The following is a 25,557-nucleotide window of genomic DNA, read 5'->3' on the forward strand; positions in this document are numbered from 1 at the left end:
AAACGTATCTGTCCATAAAGCCTATAAAGAATTATTCTTAATATACAGTTCACAATACTTCAGCATGTTGTTCTAATTAAGTGAGGGTCATTTTATCAGTAAAATACATAAAATTCATATTATTTTTCTTTGAAAGATTTCTATAAATGATTTAAATCATACTTGTTTCTACAATAATTATTTAAAAGTGATCCTATAGCTCCATCTGGTGGCCATTATTGGTACTAAGAATTGCCAGCTTGATTTATATGTTATGATAGTTTTAATTTTATGCTGGCTCTTGAAAATGATAAAGCTATGAAACTTACTGTGCTTCCTTCAAATGATGACTTCTAGGTATATAAAAAATTATGAAGAGTTGGAATTAAAATTTTTAAAGATATAGTAAAATAACTATGGTATTTTTTTATGTTACTTTAATAAATCTCTATGGCCACACCATTTAAGGTATCCTAAACCCATTCGCAATTTAACATCTTCAGTATATGGCTTCATGTTAAAAAAGTTTGGTGTGAACTACTTGTGTCTTCTTGGAGGAGAATGAATTCATTTACAGGCTGAGTTTATCATAAATCCACAATAACATTTCTGAGTTCTGTATCAATCAGTGTTGTTGTTTGTTTATTTTTATTTTTTTATTTTTCATAGGAAGATAACTGACCCTTTACTCTCCTTTTTAATAAATGAGCTATTTATAGCTGTATTTATAAACTGCTTACTACTGACTATTAATATTGGGACACGGCTTTATGAAGCATGAACTGACTATTTACTAATGAGTGCAGTTATTATAAAGTGTTATCAATGCATTTGCTAATGTTAACAAATTAGACATTATTTTACAGTGTTATCAAATCCCTTAAATGATTTGTAAGTGTTTTGTAATGATTTTATTGACCTACAAGCATTTGTGAAAGTTCTGCTTGCATTACAGCTTAGTCTTGATCTGTGAGCTGAACAGATTTACTGTTACATCCATGAGATTATGTAAATTCAAATAAATATCATGTCACAGGATGTCAGAGGTCAGTATCAAATTAGTTTGAAATTATTATTTGCAGCACAAATAAGGTTTTTTAGGATTTTTAAAAATCCCTAAAACTGTCAGAAAAGGATAAGGCCTAAGATTTCTATGTGAGTGGCTAAATTTGTTTGTTTTTATAACTATAATGCATAAACTATGAAACTATACAAAATGTATAAAAAAGTACAAGTTATTCTTTTCCAATGTTTTTTATTTATTTACAAATTTTTTTTTTTTTTGGGGATTTACATTTTTAAAAATTAGCCTATGGCAATCATTCTAAACAGCTTGAATAAAACCTGTCAATATTTATTATAGACCACTATAACTGTGTATAATCTAACAAACGAGTTTATTATGAAAATAAAGTGTGTACACCAGATAAATTGGACTATAAAGAAAATGCTAACAATAGTATAATTACTTATTATTTTTAGTATTAGGTTTTTAGGCGTTTAGATGCAGAAATGGACAAATCAAATGTAAAATCAAATGTAATTGATTTAATTAAATATAGATTAAGTCTTGTTAGAGCAAAATAATAAATAAATACGTACACACATTAAAAAAGCAGCCAAGATGAATGAGTTTAATTTTTTTATATAGATTAAAATTGAAGACAGAAGCAGCTGGTATATGCGGTCACTTAATATTAAAATCCAGTAGATCCACTTCAGATTTTTTTCTCAACAGTTTATGTTCACGTGGCTGTTTTCGTTTATATTAGCCAAGCTATTATGTATTTTGAAATAATCTTGTCCGTGATGTGTTCATTCTTACGACGAAAGGCAGAATCCTGCAGCTCGAAAGAGAAATGTTATTCTGCCAGTCGCGCTTTCAAATAGTCTTGCGCACTTAAACGGGTCACAAACACCTGCATTTAGCTCGTGTTGTGTTATAATGGATGTATTGTGTGCATTTATGGCAATAATTTATTTTGAAAAGCTCTTAAACAAGAATAAATTCGTTTGTTTTGAACTTGTGACACTGTGCGCGCTGATCGGAGGCAGTGATTTCAGATAGGCAGCCGCGAATATTTCATTTTCACACAAACAGTTCAAAAACATCTTAATTTAGCTCTTGGTATGCTCTAATTGGTGAATTGTGTGATATCGCTGCAATACTTTATTTTTAATAGCTATAAAACAAGAATAAACTCGTTTTTTTCTGAGCTCATCATTCCACACGCTCCTGCTCAGAGCGTTGATTCATCTCTCGTGTTTCTCACGTATCACTGACCACACATCAATTATTAATGAGCCCTGACCTTATAATAATCATATATGTTGGTTTAGCTTGTCAGTGTGAATTAAATCCAAGTATTTATTTGTATTTTAACCGATTTAAAATCGAAACCAAAAGACAGTCTCCTCCCTTTTTTATTCCGGTAACTGCACCTGTAGGGGCGCTATTTCTCTCAGACAATGGAAGTCTAAGCACACACACTCAAACAGAGGGACAGAGTGATATGAGATGTCTGACAGTTTTTTAATTTTCTGTTATCCATACAGTGTTGTAAATTCATGAAACTATGCATATTTACTCAGAATAACTTTTTTTCTGTATGAAAAAAGGTTTTGAAGTGTTTGGAATTTAAAAATGCAGGAAAATTAATAATTCCATCTTTATTGTCATTTTAAAAAATCCCCACGACAAAACCATCCAAGCTATCCAAAACCCATTCACAATTTAAGTTCCTCAATGTTTTTTCAACATGTACACCAAGTTTGGTGTGTATAGTGTTACTCTCCTCTGAGCAGTATGCATTAATTCACAGCTAAATGTAAAAAACAATCCACATTCAAATCAAAATAGCCGACTTCCTGTTGGTCGTAGCTGATGACTGTGAATTAGAAAGTTGTCCGTCTTGATAAGAACAATTTTTGTACTGAGTTTGGTGTCTGTAGCTAAAACTAACCCCCCCACTTTTGACAAAAGGTGGCGCTATAGAGTGCCTCTTCCACGCCCTCTTATGAAATTTTGCCCGTGTCTAGCTGTCACTAATACTGATATGTGTTCTGAGTTTGATGAAATTCTAAGCATGTTATATGCCTCAAAATCACCTGAGAACTATTCCAGTTTGACATGTTGCCACGGCAACAATATTTTTAGATATCAATATCCCCCCAGCAGATTTATATTGGCTGTGTTTTAACATTATTCTGATGAAGTTTGAAGCAAATCGAGTAAAAATAAGATGCTGAATTCAAAGCATTTTGAAAATGACACACTTCCTGCTGCCACTTGGTGGCGCTATAACTTTGACTCCTAATAGTCACATATATGCGATCGACATCATACAATGAATAATCTGATGAAGTTTGATTAAAATTAGGAAATGTATGTGGATGGTATTAGATACTTCCTGTTTCTCATTTCTCGCCATAATTTCAAAGCCTCGCCACGAGCAAACCGTTTGAGATATCAAAAATCCCCTGGCAATTTTTCATCCCCAATGTCTTGAGATCATGTTGACCGAGTTTGGCGGCAATCGAGTAAAAAACCTATGACAAGTATTTCAAATTCCAGAGCATGCGCTTTTTACATAACTCTAAATAGCTGACTTCCTGTTGGGCGGAGCCTATGATATGCAATACGAAAGTTGTTCGGCACGATGAGATCTATATGTGTACTGAGTTTCATATTAATACGTGCAAGTATGTGTGAGCTATACATCAACATTTATAACTGTGATCCAGGGGGCGCCGTAGAGCCCCTGTGCCACGCCCAGGTCTCAGCCTCTGCAGGCTCCTTCAGGCCACAGATTCCAAAGTGTGCGCAAATTTTCAAGAGTTTTTGAGTATGTTAAGGACCCCAAAAGCCCCCACAACTTTGACGACAAATATGAATAATAAACCCCAAATAGCCAACTTCCTGTTGGGCGGAGCCTATGATATGCAATACGAAAGTTGTTTGTATTGATGAGTTCTATATGTGTACCGAGTTTCGTATGTCTATGTGCAAGTATGTATGATATATGGCCCTCCATATTCCAGGGGGCGCTGTAGAGCCCCTGTGCCACGCCCGTGTATCAGTCTCTGCCCGGCCCTAATGGCCGCAGGTTCCAATGTGTGTGCCAATTTTCAAGACTTTTTAAGCATGTTAAGGGCCCCAAAAGCCCCCGAGACGTTGGAAAAAAAAAATAATAATAATAATAATAATAATAATAATAATAATAATAATAAAAAATAATCCTAAGGAAAACAATAGGCCTCTCGCCCTTTGGGCTTGAGCCCTAATAATAATAATAATAAACGGAGCAATTCCAAGAGGGTCCTCACACCATCGGTGCTCGGGCCCTAATAATAAACGGAGCAATTCCAAGAGGGTCCTCACACCATCGGTGCTCGGGCCCTAATAATAATAATAATAAACGGAGCAATTCCAAGAGGGTCCTCACACCATCGGTGCTCGGGCCCTAATAACAAATAATCCTAAGGAAAACAATAGGGCTCTCGCCCTCCAGGCTTGAGCCCTAATAATAATAAAAAATAATCCTAAGGAAAACAATAGGCCTCTCGCCCTTTGGGCTTGAGCCCTAATAAATTTAGAAATTAAGTGTTATTTTGTGTGTTTTTACACAAGATTAACATAGAGGGACATAAGTTAATACATAAATGTTGTGTTATATTAGATTTTACAAAGGTTTATGTTATGTTGGATTTGTAGTGTTACCGTTGTGGTGAAGAGTAGAGCCTGTGGTTAGACTGAGGATGGACAGCAAAAGTCTAATTTTGAGTGTATTTCCCACATTATAGGAGTTGAAAAATAGATAAAATTATGAGTGAATTACTCCCTAATTATAAGTTCAGAAATATAATTATTTAAGATAACTCCGAGATAATTTAAGGCAACTGGAATTAAATTTTTTAAGTTTATGTAAACTTAAAACATTTAAAAACATCACTTAAATGTTTTTGTGTAATCTGTTACAAAATATTTTTTGAGTTCTGTGAACTTATCAGGGTTTACAGTGTGCTTGGTGAAAGAGATGTGTTTTTAATCTAGATTTAAACAGAGAGAGTGTGTCTGAACCCCGAACATTATCAGGAAGGCTATTCCGGAGTTTGGGAGCCAAATGTGAGAAAGCTCTACCTCCTTTAGAGGACTTCGCTATCCTAGGAACAACCAAAAGTCCAGTGTTTTGTGACCTTCGGGTGCGTGATGGGTTGTAACGTGGTAGAAGGCTAGTTAGGTACGCTGGAGCTAAACCATTTAGGGCCTTATAGGTAAGTAATGATAATTTGTAACTGATACGGAACTTAATAGGTAGCCAGTGCAGAGACTGTAAAATTGGGGTAATATGATCATATTTTCTTGACCTCGTAAGGACTCTAGCTGCTGCATTTTGGACTACCTGTAGCATGTTTATTGACGAAGCAGGACAACCACCTAGAAGTGCATTACAATAGTCCAGTCTAGAGGTCATGAATGCATGAACTAGCTTTTCTTCATCAAAAACAGATAACATGTTTCGTAGCTTGGCAATGTTTCTAAGATGGAAGAATGCAGTTTTTGTAACATTGGAAATATGATTTTCAAAAGACAAATTGCTGTTTAATATAACACCCAGATTTTTGACTGTAGAGGAAGTAACGTCTAGTTGCAGATTGTAATCTACAAGATTCTGTGTAGTGTTTTTTGGTCCAATAATTAGTATCTCTGTCTTATCCTAATTTAATTGGAGAAAATTATTTGTCATCCAATCTTTTACATTTTTAACACACTCTGTTAGCTTAGATAATTGGGAAGTTTCATCTGGTCTCGTTGAGATATATAGCTGAGTATCATCAGCATAACAGTGGAAGCTAATTCCGTATTTTCTAATAATATTACCAAGGGGCAACATGTATATTGAAAATAGAAGGGGACCTAGGACGGATCCTTGTGGCACTCCATATTTTACTGATGATAAATGAGATGACTCCCCATTTAAGTAAACAAAATGGTAGCGATCGGACAGGTAGGATCTAAACCATCTTAGAGCCTGCCCTTGAATACCTGTATAGTTTTGTAATCGATCTATGAGTATGTCATGATCTATGGTTTTGAACGCAGCACTAAGATCAAGTAAGACTAGAAATGAGATGCAGCCTTGGTCTGAGGCAAGGAGCAGGTCATTTGTAATTTTAACAAGTGCAGTTTCTGTGCTATGGTGGGGCCTAAAACCTGACTGAAATTCTTCATACAGATCATTTTTATGTAGGAAGGTGCTCAATTGAGCAGACACAACTTTTTCTAAAATTTTAGACATAAATGGAAGATTTGAAATAGGCCTATAATTTGCCAGTACACTAGGATCTAGTTTTGGTTTCTTAATAAGAGGCTTGATAACCGCCAGCTTGAATGGTTTTGGGACGTGTCCTAAAGATAACGACGAGTTTATGATATTGAGAAGCGGTTCTTCGGCTACAGGTAACAGCTCTTTCAGTAATTTAGTGGGTACAGGATCTAATAAACATGTTGTCGGTTTAGATACAGTGATACGTTTATTTAGCTCTTCCTGTCCTATGGTTGTAAAGCACTGCAGTTTATCTTTGGGTGCGATGGATGAAACTGAAGTGTTAGACGCTGTAGAATCTACATTCGCTATTGTATTTCTAATGTTATCTATTTTATCAGTGAAGAAATTCATAAAGTCATTACTATTTAACGTTGGTGGAATAATTGAATCAGGTTGCGTCAAGACAAGCCACGCCATATCGCGTTCATTATCGAAGGCGATTCATCTGCGATAATGAACGCGATATGGCGTGGCTTGTCAGCGATCTACGGCTCTGTCTATTAAATGCCACTCCAATTATAAGCAGGTGATGGAGATTTTAGCGGTGATCACAGAAGCAGCTTTACTGATTAGATGCGCATGATCATATCGTTAGATATATCACCCAGCCCTAACAACAACCATTCATTTAAAGCAAAAAGTCTACTGAACCTTTTGTGTCCTCGTCGGTACGTGGGCAGTGGTCCTGACACGATGATCATCGCCGCGGGCGTCGTGCTGCGAACCATCTCGATCAGGCTCCTGAAGTCCCTCTTCAGCGTCTCCGTCTGCCGCAGCGTGGTGTCGTTAACCCCGGCGTGAAGCACGACCGCTCTGGGGCTCTCATCGGCCTTCAGGATCGCGGGTATCTGCGCAGAAACATCGAGAACACGAGCACCAGGCAAACAATGAGTGTGCACTTTACCTTCGGCTAACGTAACACTTACGTGTCGGACGATGGAGTCTCCGATGATCACAGCGCCGCGTCCTGTCTCACGGAGGGGAGCTAAATGATTCCGGATGGAGATCTCGAAGGCAGGAGGGGGAGAAGTCATCGCCCGGGGCCCGGCTCGCGTCCTCCGCTGTGGATGCACCCAGGGTCCGTGGTGTCTCGGCGTCGCAGTGAAGGACATCTGGGAAGATCGTGTCCTGGGTGCACCGGGCCTGTGCAGAGAAACACACGGAGTAGACGTGGTGGGACTGTTAACAGCACGCTGTATACTTACCCCGGACTTGTGAGCGTCAGCCCGGGATGATTCCAGCGCGGCTCTCCGCTCTCTCAGCTGGTCCTGCCTCTGTTCCAGGTCGCGAATCTGCTTCCCCACGGCCTCGAGCTCGAGCTGCACAGAGTGGAGACATTCATCTGCCATTAAAACAAGTAACAGTGAGTACAGCAGTGGTAATGTGTGAGAATAGAGTATTAGCAATGTAAGCGCAGTTAGCAGCAACCACGCTTGTTGATGCTAACTGGCTAAAAGCTAATAGCGGACCCGGGAGATCAAAATAAAACTAGTGATAGCGAGGCGCTCTGATTGTTTTTGTTGTAGAATACAATAGAGAATATATTCACGCGTTATATAAACGGAAATGATGTATAAAATTGATTTTTAAGTTAAAAATAGTCAATGAAAAGAAGATAATGACGGAGCTCAAACGCAGTACAGCCGTCAACAACAAACAGGAAGTGACGTTTCAAGAAGCACATCTACTTACTTGCAAGCAGGTTAATTAAACACACCTGATCCAGCTAATCTAATCATTTAGGCTTATTTGAAAACTACATGATACGTGTGCTGAAACAGGGTTAGAACTAAACTCTGCAGGTCTACGGTCCTTCAGGAACTGAGTCTGACACCCCTGGGATAGGCCTTTATATCTCAAACTAGTTGAATTAATCGTTTATTTATAATAAGGCATTTGGGCTGTTACCAGGCAAATTAAATCAGTATCAACAAAATCCATCTTTTCAATGCAGAGAATGCAGGACATGAATGCATTTAACCTGCAGTTACAAATGTTTTGATATATAAGACATAAAATGTTGAGTACTCATTTGAAATTATAAAAAAATAAATAAAAAAAATACATTAAATGTGAAATTAAAATTGGTGGTAGGTGTCAGCTAAACAGTCACTAAAACAGTAGGTGTCAGCAAGTCGCTGTTAATAACTGAGTCATTGCGATTGTTGAGGCTATCCTATAAGCCTCGGCATAGATGGCATGGTGTTCTCAACGCGTAGCAGAAAATTCTGAGTCCAAACATTAGCTCTCTTTGGGTGGTGTTCCCGTTTATTATAAAGGTAAAAAAGGGATAATTTACATACAATGATACTTCACCCAGTGCTGAATATTAAAGTGCTGTCGTGCTGTTGGTAACCTGAGTGCTCACGGCTACGGTAAGAACCGTGTGTTCCTCGCCATCCACACCCTTTCCTAACTAATTGCAACACTTTTTATTTTTATTTTTTGCTTTATTAATTCAATGCCACAAGAACATGAGGTATTACATATTCACTTAATCAAATTAACATTAGCTGCCAAAGAAAAGTGAACGAGAGAAAAAGAGAGAGAAAAAAAGTTACATTTCAATGATTTCAGAGCATTACATGTTTTCAGTGCTTTTTTGTTTTCTGTTTGTTCCAAGAAATGTATGTATAATTTGAAGTCATTTATAAAATGTACAAAATTTGGTTTACATTGAGCCCATTTTTTCTAATGTATATGGAATTTTCCTAACAAAATAAACAATTGTATAATATGTTGTTCTTTACTATTCAAATTGTCGTTTTCTGTATAAAAAATTACATCAAATATACAAATTTCTATCATACCTTCAATTTTTCTGTTAATATAGAATTCCAAATCTTTCCAAAATATTCTTGAATAAATACAATGAAAAAAAAAGATGTAAGATCGTTTCTTTTTCTTGACCACAAAATTCACAAGAATATGAAATATTAAGCTTAAATCTTTCCAAAACATGCTTAGCAGGATAAATTCTATGAAGTATTTTGTAAGACACTTCCTTAATTTTTTTATTGATACAAAACTTATTTTGCAGTTTCCACACTTTAACCCAAGAGATATTACCAAATAAAGATGACCAAAAAAATCTTGCTGCAGGTAAGGAGACAAAACAAAGAGCATTTCTTATAATCTTATTGCTACACTGTTGTTTTAAAACATCAGTATTTTCAATGAAAATGTTACCAAAAGGATTAACCAAGCTGATTTCTTCTAAGTTACAGTTTTTTAAAAGTAACATCACACTCTTTGGAGCTGCATCAAAAACAATCGCAAATTCTCTTGGTTTAACTGGTAATTGGAATTTCTGAAGAAATTCAGAATACGATAACAAGTATCCATGGGAATTAACTAACTGTCTTACTAAAAGAATACCTTCCTTGAACCAAGTATGATAGAATAAAGATTTGTTTTTAAATAATATGTCTTTGTTGTTCCATATGAAATATCTGTGGGGTGAAAAATTGTGCTTATAAACCAATTTCCATGCTAACAGGGCTTTTCTGTGAAAACTTTTCTGTGAAAACCGGCCAATTTAACAGGAATTTTGTCAACAGAAAAATTACATTTCAACAAAAAGTCTATGCCTCCAAGAGTATTAAATATATAATTAGGAAATGCATTCCAAGGACTTTCTCTATTCTTCATCAACTCTATCAACCATTTAATTTTTAAAGTGTCATTGAGAGTATTATAGTCTAAGACCTCCAGTCCGCCTTGCTCTTTAGATTACAAATTACCTCCTTTTTTAAATAATGTGTTTTTTTCCTCCAAATAAAATTATAAAGAATCTGATCTAGCTCTTTAATAATCTTTGGAGGCACATCTAATGATAATGACGTATAAACAGATATACCCTCCGCCTTTGACATTAAAACCCTCCCAAATATCGAGATGTCCCTCAATAACCACAAATTAAATTTCTTTTTAGTTTTTTCAATAATTGGTTCAAAGTTTAACTGACTCCTTTGTTTTTCATTTTTACAAATTATTACACGAAATATGTTAATTTATGTTTAACTGGAATATTTTCTATATTTCTGAAGAGGAGCAATCTTTAAGGGGAAATAATACAGATTTATCTAAGTTCATTTTAAGACTTGACACACCAGTGAATTCCTCAATGTATCTTAGTATTTTGGGTACTTCATATTTGTTTTTCAGAAACACTGCAGTGTCATCAGCAAACTGGCTAAGCTTGAATTGTACACCTAAAGATGTGATACCATTAAACTGATTTTGTTTTATATGCGATGCTAAAACCTGAGTAACTAACAGAAATAAAAAAGGAGAGAAAGGGCATCCTTGCCTAATGCCACGATGAAAATCAAATCTTTGTGAGGTGCCATGCGCAAGTTTGACAGAACTATTACACCCACTATACAATGTTTTGACTGCTTTCAAAAACATATCTCCAAAACCAAACCATTTAATAACTTTGAAAATAAAATTATGAATCACTGTATCAAATGCTTTATAAAAATCAATAAATAAAATAAAACTATCATCCTCGATAAAGTGATTATAATCAATCATATCTAATACTAGTCTAATATTATCCCTAATATGACGGCCTTTCATAAACCCAAACTGTTCTATATCAATTATTTTGTCTAAACCTTGCTTCAATCTTCTAGCAGAAATCATTGCATACAATTTACTGTCATTATTTAATAAACTAATAGGCCTCCAATTTTCAATGAATAACTTGTCTTTTTTAGGTTTGGGAATCAATGTTATAATTCCTTGTTTTAATGAAGCAGGCAATTCTCCATTTTGTACAGCTTCCACAAATACTGACAATAAAAAAGGTGAAAGTTCTTTAGAAAAAGTCTTATAAAACTCACTGGTTAGCCCGTCGTTGCCTGGAGATTTGTTATTCTTTAATAAGTTAATGCACTCTCTCAACTCTTCACTATCTATTTCTTTATCACAATTATTCTGAAAGTTCTGGTCTATTTTTTTGGTATCACTCACTAAATTATTTAAAAGGTATCCATATTTGAAGTAGCTGATATAGGAGAATACAAATTACTAAAAAATTGAGCAACCTATTTTGAAATCATTGAAGAATTATCTACTAATTTGTTGTTAATCATTAATTTAGAAATTGACGCAAAATCATGGTTTCTTTTTTCAAGGCCAAAAAAATATTTTGTATTTTTTTTACTAATTGCAACACCTGTAAATATATCTACCTCCCAGTGACGTGTCACACATAGTTTAACACTCCCTCCCAGTGGCTAGAATAATAATAGCAACATTAACCGATCCAGAGAAGGTGAATATATAAATGGCTCCTACAGCGATTGAACCGAATCATTTAAACAGTTGATTCATTCAGGAACGAAACACTGTTATTCCTCAGAGACGCAAAACTGTGCTTTGGTGTCTGTGTTTGGAATTATGTCTAAACCGCAAGTCTCTTAATTAACTTCTTGTTTATTGAACTGTTGTAAAAAATAAAAAAAATAAAAAAAAAAACACTATATAATCATGCTGATTTTTGGAAGAAAAAAACCCACTCTTCATGTGATACTGATTTACTATATGAAATTATATAAATATATACATTTTCTGCCCCTATATCTGCAATTTTTTGATAATTTATTAAATGCATTTTAACAGACTAAATCAGGCAGTGAAAGAATGCGTGCGCACACTAGTCTGATCTACTAGACTTCACGGCACTTTGTAGGAGTTTTTGGTTTGGTTTTTGGCAAAATACTAATAAAGTCAAATCAGACATCATTAAAACAAGAATTACGATATTATGGCAGATCGCACACCCTGCACTACTGTCTCTTTGGCTACTTTGTGCAAAACCTTTTGCTAAACTGTCAAAGCTTCATTTTAACCATCAATACAACAATGCAAGTATAACCTTACCTCTTTGTGCTTGCCAAGGGTTGATGTTGAGAGCCTCTAGTTTTCTCTCCCTGGGTAAACACAGCTTAGGCTACACTGGATAATAGAGCATAAATATGGCCAGGGGTTTCAGTTCATTTCCTTCGAGTTCAACTTCAGCAGAATACTACAGGGTTTTGTTTTCAGCTGTCTCTGCATCATGACGCCTGTCTGTATCTCTCTTGTGATTTTAGCGCCAGTTTGCTCTCCTGCCCATTATTTACTGCAGTAGTTTCCAGGAAGCCTTTTTTTTTTTTTTTTTTTACTCCGTAAATAATGCGTTTTCAAATGTAGCGAAGTAATACTTCAAACTAAATATACTTAAGTAAAAATCTTTTTTGTTGTTGTTGTTTTTTAATTACTTGAAAAAGTTGAAATACACAAAAAAGCTACTTAATTACAGTAACGCAAGTAAATGTAATTCATTCCACCACTGAGTAAAATAACTTACTTTTACTGCCGCTGTGAGGAATCAGCTGAGAGAGAGAGTAACAGTAATAATATGAATATCACTAATATCAATGTTAGAATAACACTTTACTATTAAGCTACATTTGTAAACATTCATTAGGTAACCTGACCTAACAGTATTATAACATTTATTAATCTAGATGAATCAGTGATTATTAACTATACTAATACTAGTTTAACATGTTAACATTACTTTATGAAATGCATTAAACTAATTTGAACCCAAACACAAACCACACAGTAAGCAAACCATGATGAATAAATGCTATAAATGCTGATAATTCTCTGTTGATTCATGACAGCTAATGGTTTACATGTAATTAAAATGTTCCTTGTTTTGACACCCACAGAAAGGAACAAAAAAAAACTGCTTCAGGAAGCCAGCCTACTATTTCAGAAGTGCTAGCAACAACAAGGGAATATGAAAGCCACTCCAAAGAAGAAAAACAACTTAACAGAGCTGTTGCAGAGTTTAATTCCCATTTCTATTGTTGATGAAACCGGGTTCAGAAACCGCTTGACAGAAGATATGAGATGCCAAGGAGAAAATACTTTTCTGAGAACGAGATTGCCACTTTAGACTGACAAGATATGAAGATGTTCAACTATTTTAATAGTATCTTTTCAAAAAATTAACCAACTGTATGTTCCCTGGCTTGACTGTAGGCTTTTTTGATACTTTTGGTTTGTAGATTTGGCGCAGCAGAGTTTCAAGAATTTTTTTTTTTTTTAAAGTAGGGGTTTGTAAAGGAGCTTTTGTTTCTTTTGAGTCTTTCACTACATTTTTAAATGCACATTTAAGGTTTGTCATGTTATGAATTGGAATATCCATGCTCTCACAAAAACAAATTTTTCGTGTCTTATTTTCTTATACAGTAATCTACACATTTTCCTTCAAATGGACAAGTGCTTTTACGTTCCTTTTTCTGTTTCTTGTTTTATGACCACTAAATAACATTATAATTGGAAAGAGTTTGGAAACTTTCAAGATTCTTCTGATGTTAACACTTCTGTCTGGTCATGTTGCACTGTGAAATTTAGAGTCTGACGGTTCAGATCTTTGTGCTTTCATTCATATTTTATTATACAAAGTACAGTACACTCATTTATTTTTATTTTTATTTATTTTTTGTAAATAAATGTGATTGCTTTTGCAATATCTTGGTCTCTCATTTTGACCAATAACTTGCACTATGGTGGGGGAGTGCATGTGAACTTTTGTAAGATATAAAAAATATATATATATATATATATATATTTCAATTATCAGTTGATGTGCTGACGGCAAATTGCTTGTTCAAGTTAAATGTGATTGAAATTGTTGTCTCTATCATTTAATAAATGTTTTTTTTTTTTTTTTTTTTTTTTTTTTTTTTAAGTGTCTTGTCATCTTTTTGCTTAGGTTTATTGATCCAAGTAAAAAAAAAAAAGAAAATCCCAGTTGACACAACATGATTTAGGTTGACTGGACTAGGAAATAATAGTCAAGTCAACTTAAACAAATTTGTTACCTGGTCTAATTACACTGTAATGGGAAGTTGTTTCAACAAGAAATAAATTGTCAAGATAACAAAAAATAAAATAAAAAAATAGGCAGTGGGGTAACAAGGTATTTTTAGTTGACTCAACTAATTGTTTTTTCTTTTATATATATATATATATATATATATATATATATATATATTAGCTACTATATGTTGTTAAATCACCTACTGTATATGCATCATAAATATTTCTTAGACCTGGATAAAATTACTTTGATGTAACGCTAAAAAAAAAAAAAAAACTGTTTTAAAGTAAATGAGTGCCTTTCACTCCTCCCCTGTTTTTCTTCTTTTCACAGAAATAATGGTTGGTTCCAAAATATATGGTCACATGACAGTAAAAGTGTACAGTTGGAAAGATACAAAGTGTGGGTCAACTTACCCACTTGCTCATCTTACCCCACTCTCCCTATGACAGTGACTACTAGGCATGTCCAGATGTCAGACAAAACTCTGGTGTTTTTTATATATATATATATATATATATATATATATATATATATATATATATATATATATATATATACACACACACATATATATATATATATATATATATATATATATATATATATATATATATATATATATATATATATATATATATATATATATTACCCCCCCCCCCCCCCACCCCAGATGGGAATTCTCACTCCCAAGTTGAACTCAAAAGTTGGCAGCCCTGCGAAGAGTAAAAAAAAAATAATAATAATAATAATCTGCATGGTTACAAATGTGATATTGATTTTATACAACCGTTCAATAAACAATAAGTTAATATCAAGAGACTTTTTTGACACCGTGCCTGCTTTTGCTCTATTTCTCCAACAGAAATCATATTAAACACAGCCACAGTTTGAGCAACATGAAGGAGTTCATTCATTAATCAATCAATCGTTTAAATGATTCGGTTTAGTCTCAATGACTCACTTATTTAAAATAAGTATTGATTTAAAATATCAGTATTCAACATTTCAAGTTTAAAATATCAAAAATTATTTATAGCCTACATCTGAATGCCACTTCAACTTCTGCAAAGATTTATTTTGTTGATACTGATTTAATTTGTTTAATAACAGCCTAAAAATTTATTATTATTATTATAATTGACTGATTAAATGTAAGAATTTGACTCAAAAGATGATGTACACTGGCTTTATAAAGGTAAAAATGCACATAAAAGGGTAAAAATCAATTTAAAAGATTAATTTCTATCATTGCTGTAAACTGTCCACACAGAATATGAAATAAATCAAAAACTTCAGGAGTCAGGTGTCCACGGCCTTAAGATATCAGTGCAATAACACACTTAGCAAAATATTAGCTAATTATCTTTATCAATAAAATAAAATATTGAGATTATATTTGTCAATATCGCACACCCCCTGACACAACATGATTTGCAGCTTTGTCACATTCAGTGTAGACAGCCTCAAGCTGTTGGTTTATTTCTGAGTATTTTTTTTTTTTTTTTTTGCAAGTAGAAGTTATCAATGGCAGGTAACTTAAAAGTTTAGTATGTGTAATGTGTGTAACAAAAATCTTTGTTTATGTTTATCTTTAATCTTTATGTTAAGACACTTTATTAGCCTTAAGTTTTGGAGATGTGATGCAGTCTTCATCTTCTCAAGCTGCAAACAGGAAATAAACTGCTCTGGTCATGTGACAGTTTGCACTAATCATGTGAAACTGCACATATTTAACGGAGACCCTTTGTTTTTTCCAAATTTGCAGGTATGAGTTTATTAAATGTAGACATTGATGTGTATCTTTTTAATCATCTCATTTGATAAAAACTTCTTTAAGATTTACTCTGATTTTTTTTTTTTTTTGGTTTTCTCATTACAGTACAGTGTTTAAATGATATGCATTTTCAGCCACAATTTAGAAAAACGATGTGGCCTTTAATACAAAATTATATAAATGTGGTGTCCATTGCCATATTCAGGTAGTAAATCTGATTTTCCTGGATATTTGTTATTACAATCAACACAACTAATGGATACTAATTATTTTTACAGTGATATTTTTTCCTAACTGCTAAAGATTTGATTGTGTACTACATATAGTATGAAGAAACACACTTCACCCAATTTTGCCCTTTAATTATTTATTAATATTGCAACACTCACATTCAAATGTACAAGTGTGTATATATATATATAGTAACAGTTGTTAGGAAGCAAAAGCGTTATCAGTGTTTGTCCACTAAAGGACAAAAAACATTGGGTATACGATCAGTGGCATAATATCTTACATGAGTATTATTCATCAAACAGATGCTGTTGTCAGATTTAATAAAACAACACAAAGATAACGCATGTATTATATCACTGCTAGAACTGAATAAAAGCATTTTTATTTCATCTTTTTTTGCTACAAGTACAATAAGGATCATTTCAAATACTTCAGTATGAACACAAAGGCACTATGAACATGAAGAAAAAGAAGATTTTGTGATCTCAGCTTGGAAACAGACTGTAATCAACGCTGAACATCATAAATCTGGATCTTTTCTGGTGTTTATCATATAAAACAGAGAACAAAACGATTAGAGATACTGCTGTGGTAAAACAACTTATAAAAAATATGACACTTTCTGACACTCACTGTGTTTATTATTTAAAACAGAATAAACTCACTGTCTACAATCACACAAAATCAAAGCTGTGAGTCAAACTAGTATCAGGCTAAATAGAGTAAAAGAATGAAGTGTAATATTATTAAAATCTCAAACATGTTTCTCTGTTCATCTAAAACTAAAGAAGTTTTTAACATGCAAGTTTACCAGCTCAACACACAGTTTTATATCTGACTTTCACTGGACGGATTCTAGAGGATCATAAATCAGAAACATGTTTGTGTTGAAGCTGGAGCTGAATGATGATGATGTCAGAGTGATTGACACTTGTGGGCGGGTCTTATGTTGTTAAAGTGAACTCGTCCGCTCCTCATTCTCTACATCCACATCCTCCATTCAACAGCGGCATCACTACACTCACTGATTCATTCATTCGGTTTCTTCTGGAATCTGAAGGAAATATAGAGATCATGATGTATTAAAAACAGAGAAGATGCACTAATCTGGATTTCTTCATATGAGACATCAAAACTAACGTCAAACATTTCACAATTTAAGAAATCATTTAACACAGATTGTCAGAAGCACATTTTGTTCATTTGATGACTTAAATTTAGTTTAAGCACTTTTCTCACAAATGAACATTATTATATTTGTGAACTCGTGCATCTACTAGAATATGTAATCTGAAATGTAAAAGTTTACTTGGTTCATTTAGACTTCTGCATCTTGGATGTTTGTAGCATGAAAAGATTCAACAGAAGGTCATTTCTCTCAGGACAATCACTCTTTAATTCAATTACAGTCATTTGCTTGAAATCTGAATAAACCGCATGAAGCCAAATCACACATCAGACCATGATAGTGTTGTAAAGTTAAAGTTCAGTGCAAACAGCAGATTCTTACCAGTCTTTTCCTTCATCGATGATTCTGTCCTCGCTTCTTTTGTGACAGCAGCACATAGAAACAGACAAATACACATCCATTAGATCAAGTGTGTTATAGTGAAGAACAGAGATCAGAATGATACAGAAACATGATTCAGATGCTGTTTCATCAGTTCAACACAAAGACAGTTTGCTGTGTTTCAGAGGAGAAGAACCTAATATACATTTCTGTGTTATTTACAGAACGTTGATAGAAATAAAAGCTGAACGAAATACTCACTGGGGTGAAGCAGCAACTTTAATCAGTTTTAATCTTTAATAATAGATTTTTAAGAATGAACTACAGAACAAACTCTGAATGAAGTTTGAACATTAATCAGTTTGATCTGAATCACCTGCAGAAAAATATCTGAATCTATGAGAAAGAATGTGATTATTATTACACTGACTGGAGAGACTCACCTTTGATTTTAACATTGTATGTCCAGTTTGTGTTTCCTTTACTGCTGCGTATCTTCAGTTTATAATATCCATCATGTTCATCTCTAGAGTTCTTGATGATCAGATCTCCAGTCTTCTCGTTCAGCTCCAGTCTGTCTCTGAATCTCTTATCAGGAACATCATGTGTCTCTCCAGTCCCTCCTTTGATTTCAGCGATGAGAGAGTTTTTATCTACAAACCTCCACTCTATCTCCTCATCTCTCTGTATTTCAGTAAGATCAGTCTTTAGATGGACAGATTCTCCCTCAGTCACTGTCACATCCCTCACTTCATGTCACAGCAGCACATAGAAACAGAGAAACACAAAGACATCCATTAGATCAAGTGTGTTCATGTGAACAACAGAGATCAAAATGAGACAGAAACATTCAGATGCTGTTTCATCAGTTCAAAACAAAGACAGTTTGCTGTGTATGAGGAGAAGAATCTAATACACATTTCTGTGTTATTTATAGAGCGCTAGGGGTGGGTGATATGAGCTACAATTCATATCACAATATTTTACACTGTCCAGGCGATATCAATATTATATTGAGATTTAAGAAAAAAAATTACAGTAAAAATATTTTAACCTCATATAACTACAAAAATTAAAGGGGGGGTGAAATGCTATTTCATGCATACTGAGTTTTTTACACTGTTAGAGAGTTGGATTCCCATGCTAAACATGAACAAAGTTTCAAAAATTAAGTTGTATGTTTGAAGGAGTATTTCTGTTCCAAAAAAACCTCTTCCGGTTTGTCACAAGTTTCAGAAAGTTTTTTTTCGAGTATGGCTCTGTGTGACGTTAGATGGAGCGGAATTTCCTTATATGGGTCCTGAGGGCTCCAGTATAGCAGAGCACTGAGAGCGGAAGAGCGCGCGCTCCCCTATAGCAGAGCAGAGAGAGGCTGTGCACAGCCTGATCAGAGCGAAGGCGTCGTGAAAAGAAGTGTGTTTTTGGTTGCCAGGGCAAGACAACCCTGCACAGATTACCAAAAGAGAAACAGCATTAAGGGACCAGTGGATGGAGTTTATTTTTACAGAGCATCAACGGAGTTGTGCAAGTGTTTTCGTTTGTTCACTGTATTTCGGATTGCACATCGTTTATTTCTTAAGGATAATGCAGTCCCAACGGAAAAGGGTCACGATTGTGTGTTGGAACCGCATGCGGTGAGTAAAACTGCTTCAAATATCTCTGTGTTGTTAACTTAGCTATCAGCGCGTAAGCACATCAAGTAAACAACATGCGATGTTGTCATCAAACTGCACTTTCCACATGTACAGCTTAAAAAAAAAAAAAAAAAAGATGACATAAAGTGGAACTTAGTCATTTTCCAAAACCGCTAAGCAAATATATACAGTTTCAGTACATACCACATAGCATACCGCCTTTGCTGATTTTGCTCTTGTTAAATTTCAGCCTCTGGATCTGTGTCACAGCTTCCACATGCTCTCAACGCAAAAGCCTACTGGCGCTCGTGATTCTTTAGCTCCGCCCACACGTCACGCCTCTAGGCGCTCGTGTTTTTCCGGGAAAAATCGGTACAGACTATCTTTCTCTTATGAATATAATAAAACTAAAGACTTTTTGGAGTTATGAAGGATGCAGTACTACTCTATAGGTACTCAAGATTAACAGGATATTGAGTGAAAACGAGCATTTCACCCCCTCCTTTAAGAGATTGGACAGAGACATGAAAAGTATTTTTATTGTGTCATTGTTTTTTGGCCATTTTGCAGCTGTCAGGAATTGTTGATTATATGCTCACCAAGACTACATTTATTTAGTAAAAATACAGTAAACACTGTAATATTGTGAAATATTGTCAGTTTAAATGATCTATGATTGTTTTAACACATAGTCTACTGTATTCCTGTGATCAAAGCTGAGTTTTCAGCATCATTTCTCCAGTCTTCAGTGTCACATGATCTTCAGAAATCAGTCTAATATGATGATTTGCTGCTCAGTAATATTTTCTGATTATTATCAATGTTGTAAACAGTTGTTCTGCTTGATATTTTTGAGCGAACTATTTTTCACGATTCTCTTCTGAATATTAAAAATGGTCTTTTGTGTCAGTGTTATTTAACTCAATATAACTCTGATTCATCAATCCATCTAGTGCTCTGTTATAACCACAACTGATAACGGAGCGCTCAAGCATGAACTGTGAGTCATGTTCAGGTCATTAAAATGTGTCAAATTAATATTTTGCGCTCAATTATTTATTTATCAGGCAAGTGGTCGCGTGATAATTGGGACCGTTATACAGTGTAGTCTTTATCACCTGCAGAGATTTCTTTTGCAAAAATGATCTGATGATCAAAAATGACACGATCCCTCAGTTTGGGAATCACTGGAGCAGGTGATCTTCGCTCTATTAGTTTGGTCTGTTACGATGCTCTGTGTTTGATTACTAATGCCTTGGACACAGGAGACAAACCCGTGCAGCCTCGACTCTTTATCGTCATTTGTGTTAAAATTTGCAAAGCGTAACAAATTGAACCAAACTATATAAATGCAAAATTTGAATTCATGAATATATAAAGGTATCCACGGTATTATAATAACTTTCATACCGATATAGCGCCCAGCAATAAAAGCTGAATGAAATACTCATTGAGGTGAAGCAGCAACTTTAATCAGTTTTAATCTTTAATAGATTTTTAAGAATGATCTACAGAACAAACTCTGAATGAAGTTTGAACATTAATCAGTTTGATCTGAATCACCTGCAGAAATAAATCTGAATCTATGAGGAAGAGGAATGTGATCATTATTACACTGACTGGAGAGACTCACCTCTGATTTTAACAATGTATGTCCTGTTTGTGTTTCCTTTACTGCTGCGTATCTTCAGTTTATAACGTCCATCATGTTCATATGCACAGTTCTTGATGATCAGATTTCCAGTCTTCTCGTCCAGCTCCAGTCTGTCTCTGAATCTCTCATCAGGAACATCATGTGTCTCTACAGTCCCTCCTTTGATTTCAGCGATGAGAGAGTTTTCATCTCCAAACCTCCACTCTATCTCCTCATCTCTCTGTATTTCAGTAAGATCAGTCTTTAGATGGACAGGTTCTCCCTCAGTCACTTCCACAATCCTCGCTTCATGTCACAGCAGCACATAGAAACAGAGAAACGAGGAGATTATAATATCAGCAAAGTTTCATTAAGGGTGTGTGTTTGTGTGTGTGTGTGTGTATACATGTAAATGTAGTAATGGCTCTGGCTTATTTGGTGCCCAAGGCACAATAAAACACATCGCTCACAAAAGGTATAAAGATGCAACATACACTGATAAACTTTTATTATAGAACTATATAAGCACTTAACTCAAATAATAACTATTAAATAGTAAAAATATCTACAAAACTGGCTGACTAAGATTGAAGTTCCTATCATGAAATTTGTATATTTGAAATACAATAATGGCTCCTTGATTTATTAAATTAAGGAGCCAACAGGGACACCACTTCCTGTTATTGAGGACATCCAGAGGAAACGCTTTCTACGTCGAGCTCGCAGCAATCTTAAGGACTCCTCTCACCCTGACCATAGACTGTTTAACCTCCTGCCCTCCGGGAGGTGCTTCAGGAGCCTCCGAACAAGGACCAGCAGATTCCCACACCATACACACAGACTCCTCCTCCACTTCATCACTACATCTGACTGATTTATTTATTTACAACAAGCAAAAAACAGAAAACGTATTACTTGCACTACTGTCTGTTCATCCAGAAACACCGAGTAATCCATTTGCACACTGAAATATTTTCTATGCCCTTTACTGTCCATTGCACTAGTGTAAATGATGTTCATAGTTCTGCCTATAGTGTACATACACTTATTACATAATCCATCTGTATAGTATGTTCATAGTACACCTACCTGTATATCATGCTTATAGTATTTAAAATCTGTCAATTATGTCCATAATACTTATCTGTAAATTTATTGTACATATTATAGACCTTGTATATTCTGTACTTACTGCTTATTGCACTTCTGGTTAGATGCTAACTGCATTTCGTTGCCTTGTACCTACATGTGCAGTGACAATAAAGTTGAATCTAATCTAATCTAATCTTAATTTATTTTCCATTAAAAGGTACACTATGTTATCTCACTGGTAAATCAAAGTCTGATGGTTGACAGATTATAACAACAATATATTGTGCAGGATAATGTTTGAGCACACACAATATCAGAGCGAGAGCCGAGCCAATTAACACACACACACACACACACACACACAAACACACACACACACACACACACACACTGTATATCTGAGAGAACTGCACTCACACATTACCTGCATGTGCTCTCATGTTAATACACTCTCAGCATTACAATAATGACATGAGAGAAATATTCAATCTATTCAATACATAATATATTCTTAACTGGTGTATTATTGATCTGCATGAAGTCATAATTTTGAACAGATTGGATAAATTGAGAAAAATACTAAATGAATGTCAAATTACAGTCACACACTATAATGAGCACCTTTGATTGTTAAAATTCAGTTCAGTGTGAAACTGTTCATTCAGTACATCACTCTTACACTTGTGTACAATTTACAAAATAAACTGAAAAACATTTACTTACGTGGTAATGAAACCTTGAATCTCTTGTACAAGATCTCTCCTGTGTTTCTGATGATCTGTAGTTTATACGGTCCCATGTGTTCATCTTCAATCTTTGTGATGGTCAGTGATCCAGTCTCGTCCAGCTTCAGTCTGTCTCTGAATCTCTCATTAACATCATCATCTACTGTTCCTCCTCTGATCTGAGCGATGAGCTTGTCTTGATCTCCAAACATCCACAGGATCAGATCCTCTCTCTGTATTTCAGTTTCAGGCTTCAGAGTGACAGAATCTCCTCCTTTCAGTAATTTCTGCTCCACTTTATCTGTCACAGCAGCACACAGAAACAGAAACAGAGAAAAACAAAGAAAAAATTGTCTTTAGATCAAGTGTGTTCATGTGAATATCAGAATTTGTCTAGATCATGATCATTCAGATGCTGTTTTATGAGTCTGAAATCAAGACAGTTTGCCGTTTTCTTAAACAGAAACTTTATATTACTGTTTCAGCTTCAGATTTGATAACTCAAAGACAAAACCATAAATCCAAGTGAATTTTATACAGAGTACTGATATGAATAAAAGCTTAAGGAAGTAGTTTTTGTGGCAGCAGCAGAACAGTGTTTCAGTGTAGTTTAACGGGAGATTTTAAAACTGAATGAAATAATCTACCGAACAAACACTGAATGAAGTCTGAACATTAAACAGTTGGAGCTGAATTATCTGCAGAGGAACACAATTACACTGAAAACAGTAATAAGTAAATTTACTTAATTTTTATTTGGCAAGTTTTTGCACAAGCATTTTTCAAGTAAATTTAACACATTTAGAAATTACGTAAATCTACTTAACTAAGTTAAGTAAAAAAAATAAAATAATAATAAGTACATTTTATTGAGTAAAATTTAATTAAATAATATTAAATTAATGCATTTAGCAGACACTTTTATCCAAAGCAACTTACAGTGCATTCAGGCTAACAATTTTCACCTATCATGTGTTCCCGGGGAATCAAACCCCCAACCTTGCACTTGCTAACGCAATGTTCTACCACTGAGCTACAGGAACACTTCAAGATCTTGTGAAAAATAAGTGAAAATTTCACTTACTTACTTTTTTATTTTGGAAAAGTTTTTACACTAACAAAAAACCCGAAACAGATATTCTAGAAATTTCTAAATGTAAAATAACTTTTTTTCAAAACAGTTTTATCAAATGAGGGTAAATAAGTCTCTCACTTCTGCCCTTTAAACCAGTTTACAGCAAAGACAGCACGAAGGACTGGATGCACATGATAAATATTCTGCAATTAAGAAAACAGACAAAAGAAATAGCACTGTAAAACCCGATAAGTAAACTTTACTCAAACCGTTTGAGTAAATAGATTGCCTTGATTTAAACCATGTAAGTTTTAAAACTTTGCATTCAAGTAATTAAGTGATTAACTAAGTGCTGATTGAGAATTAGTGAGGAACAGCTGCTGCTAACAAACAGAATCACTGAAGAAAAGAGAAACACAAGAACTACTACAACTGACTTCAGACACAGACTTAGATGAAATCAACTGAAATAAAATACATGAAATCTCTCAAGATCTGATTAAACAACCCCACAAACAGCATCACCAGCTCCACTTATTAATAACCAGACTGACTTTATTTCTGTCAGACGTCTACAGAAGATCTTATTGAGAATGAACTAAGGTTTAGATGTTGATTTATTGTTTCATTTGAAGTAACCATGTTAGAGATCAGTGTTTGCTTTAGTTGAGCTCTTGACCCTTGTCTTCTGTCTTTATGTTTTCTCTGGTTGTTATAACCGTGTGTTTCTAAAACACATCTGTTGTAATTCAAAAGCCTAGAAGAAATGCCATCAGGTGTTAACCTGTACCTAGGTGTAGGTTGTTATACTTTATATTGGTGATGATAATAATCAATTGTTGATCTGTACGAAGTCTAATCTCTAACGAAAGAGGTGTTTTGTAATTAGAAGAAGTGATTCTAGTAAAAGTGACATTAAGGGCCAACGATTCTGTGATAATCAGTTAATACAAAAATGACTTCCTAAACACTTTTGTACACATACATTTTTCTTCTATGCCAGTTGGTCAAACAGACATTAGTAATCAGAATATTAACCTCTACAATGGTGACGAAAAAAAACATGCTGCAATGCATTCTGGGTACTATTGTAGTACAAAACTCATCCATGGCTCCCAGCATGCTCTGCAGCATTTTTTTTATGGTCACCATTGTTGAGGTTCATATTCTGATTATTGATGTCTGTGTGTGACAGTGTGACACGGAAGAAGACCAAACTGTTTGAAAAGGCATTAAGATAAACTGATTATCACAGAAGCTCTTCCTCTTAGCCACACCTTTACCATAACCAATCAAATTACACGACACTTATTACATCAGAGATTAGACTTCATGCAGTTCAATAATTGATGATTATCATCACCAATATAAAGTATAACAACCTACAGGTACAGGTTAACACCTGATGATATTTCTTCTGGGCTTTTGAGTTATAACAAACGTGTTTCAGAAACACATGGTTATAACAGCCAGAGAAAAGACTAAGACAGAAGTCAAGGGTCAAGAGCTCAACTAAAGCAAACACTGATCTCTAACATGGTTACTTCAAATGAAACAATAAATCAACATCTAAACCTTAGTTCATTCTCAATAAGCTCTTCTGTAGACGTCTGACAGAAATAAAGTCAGTCTGGTTATTAATAAGTGGAGCTGGTGAAGCTGTTTGTGTGGTTGTTTA

The 25,557-nt window shown here is 34.6% G+C and overlaps 1 protein-coding gene across 2 annotated transcripts in view; it reads right to left on the minus strand.

Annotated features, from left to right (window-relative positions):
• Positions 1 to 16,326: 16,326 nt before the first annotated feature.
• Positions 16,327 to 25,557, minus strand: part of LOC127988462 (uncharacterized) — a 523,986-nt gene continuing 514,755 nt past the window's right edge. The window contains exons 10-14 of one of the 2 annotated variants that reach the window (XM_052591222.1): positions 22,803 to 23,105; positions 20,988 to 21,293; positions 18,164 to 18,469; positions 17,721 to 17,756; positions 16,327 to 17,264 (exon numbers count right to left, since the gene is read on the minus strand). In XM_052591222.1, coding sequence (XP_052447182.1) covers positions 17,185 to 17,264; positions 17,721 to 17,756; positions 18,164 to 18,469; positions 20,988 to 21,293; positions 22,803 to 23,105 — 1,031 coding nt within the window. In that variant the 3' untranslated portion in view covers positions 16,327 to 17,184. Of the gene's footprint in view, positions 17,265 to 17,353; positions 17,635 to 17,720; positions 17,757 to 18,163; positions 18,470 to 20,987; positions 21,294 to 22,802; positions 23,106 to 25,557 lie in introns of those variants that run through there. The other variant, XM_052591221.1, reaches the window with a different exon arrangement.

The sequence above is a fragment of the Carassius gibelio genome, chromosome B22 (assembly GCF_023724105.1).
Source record: "Carassius gibelio isolate Cgi1373 ecotype wild population from Czech Republic chromosome B22, carGib1.2-hapl.c, whole genome shotgun sequence".
Taxonomy (NCBI): domain Eukaryota; kingdom Metazoa; phylum Chordata; class Actinopteri; order Cypriniformes; family Cyprinidae; genus Carassius; species Carassius gibelio.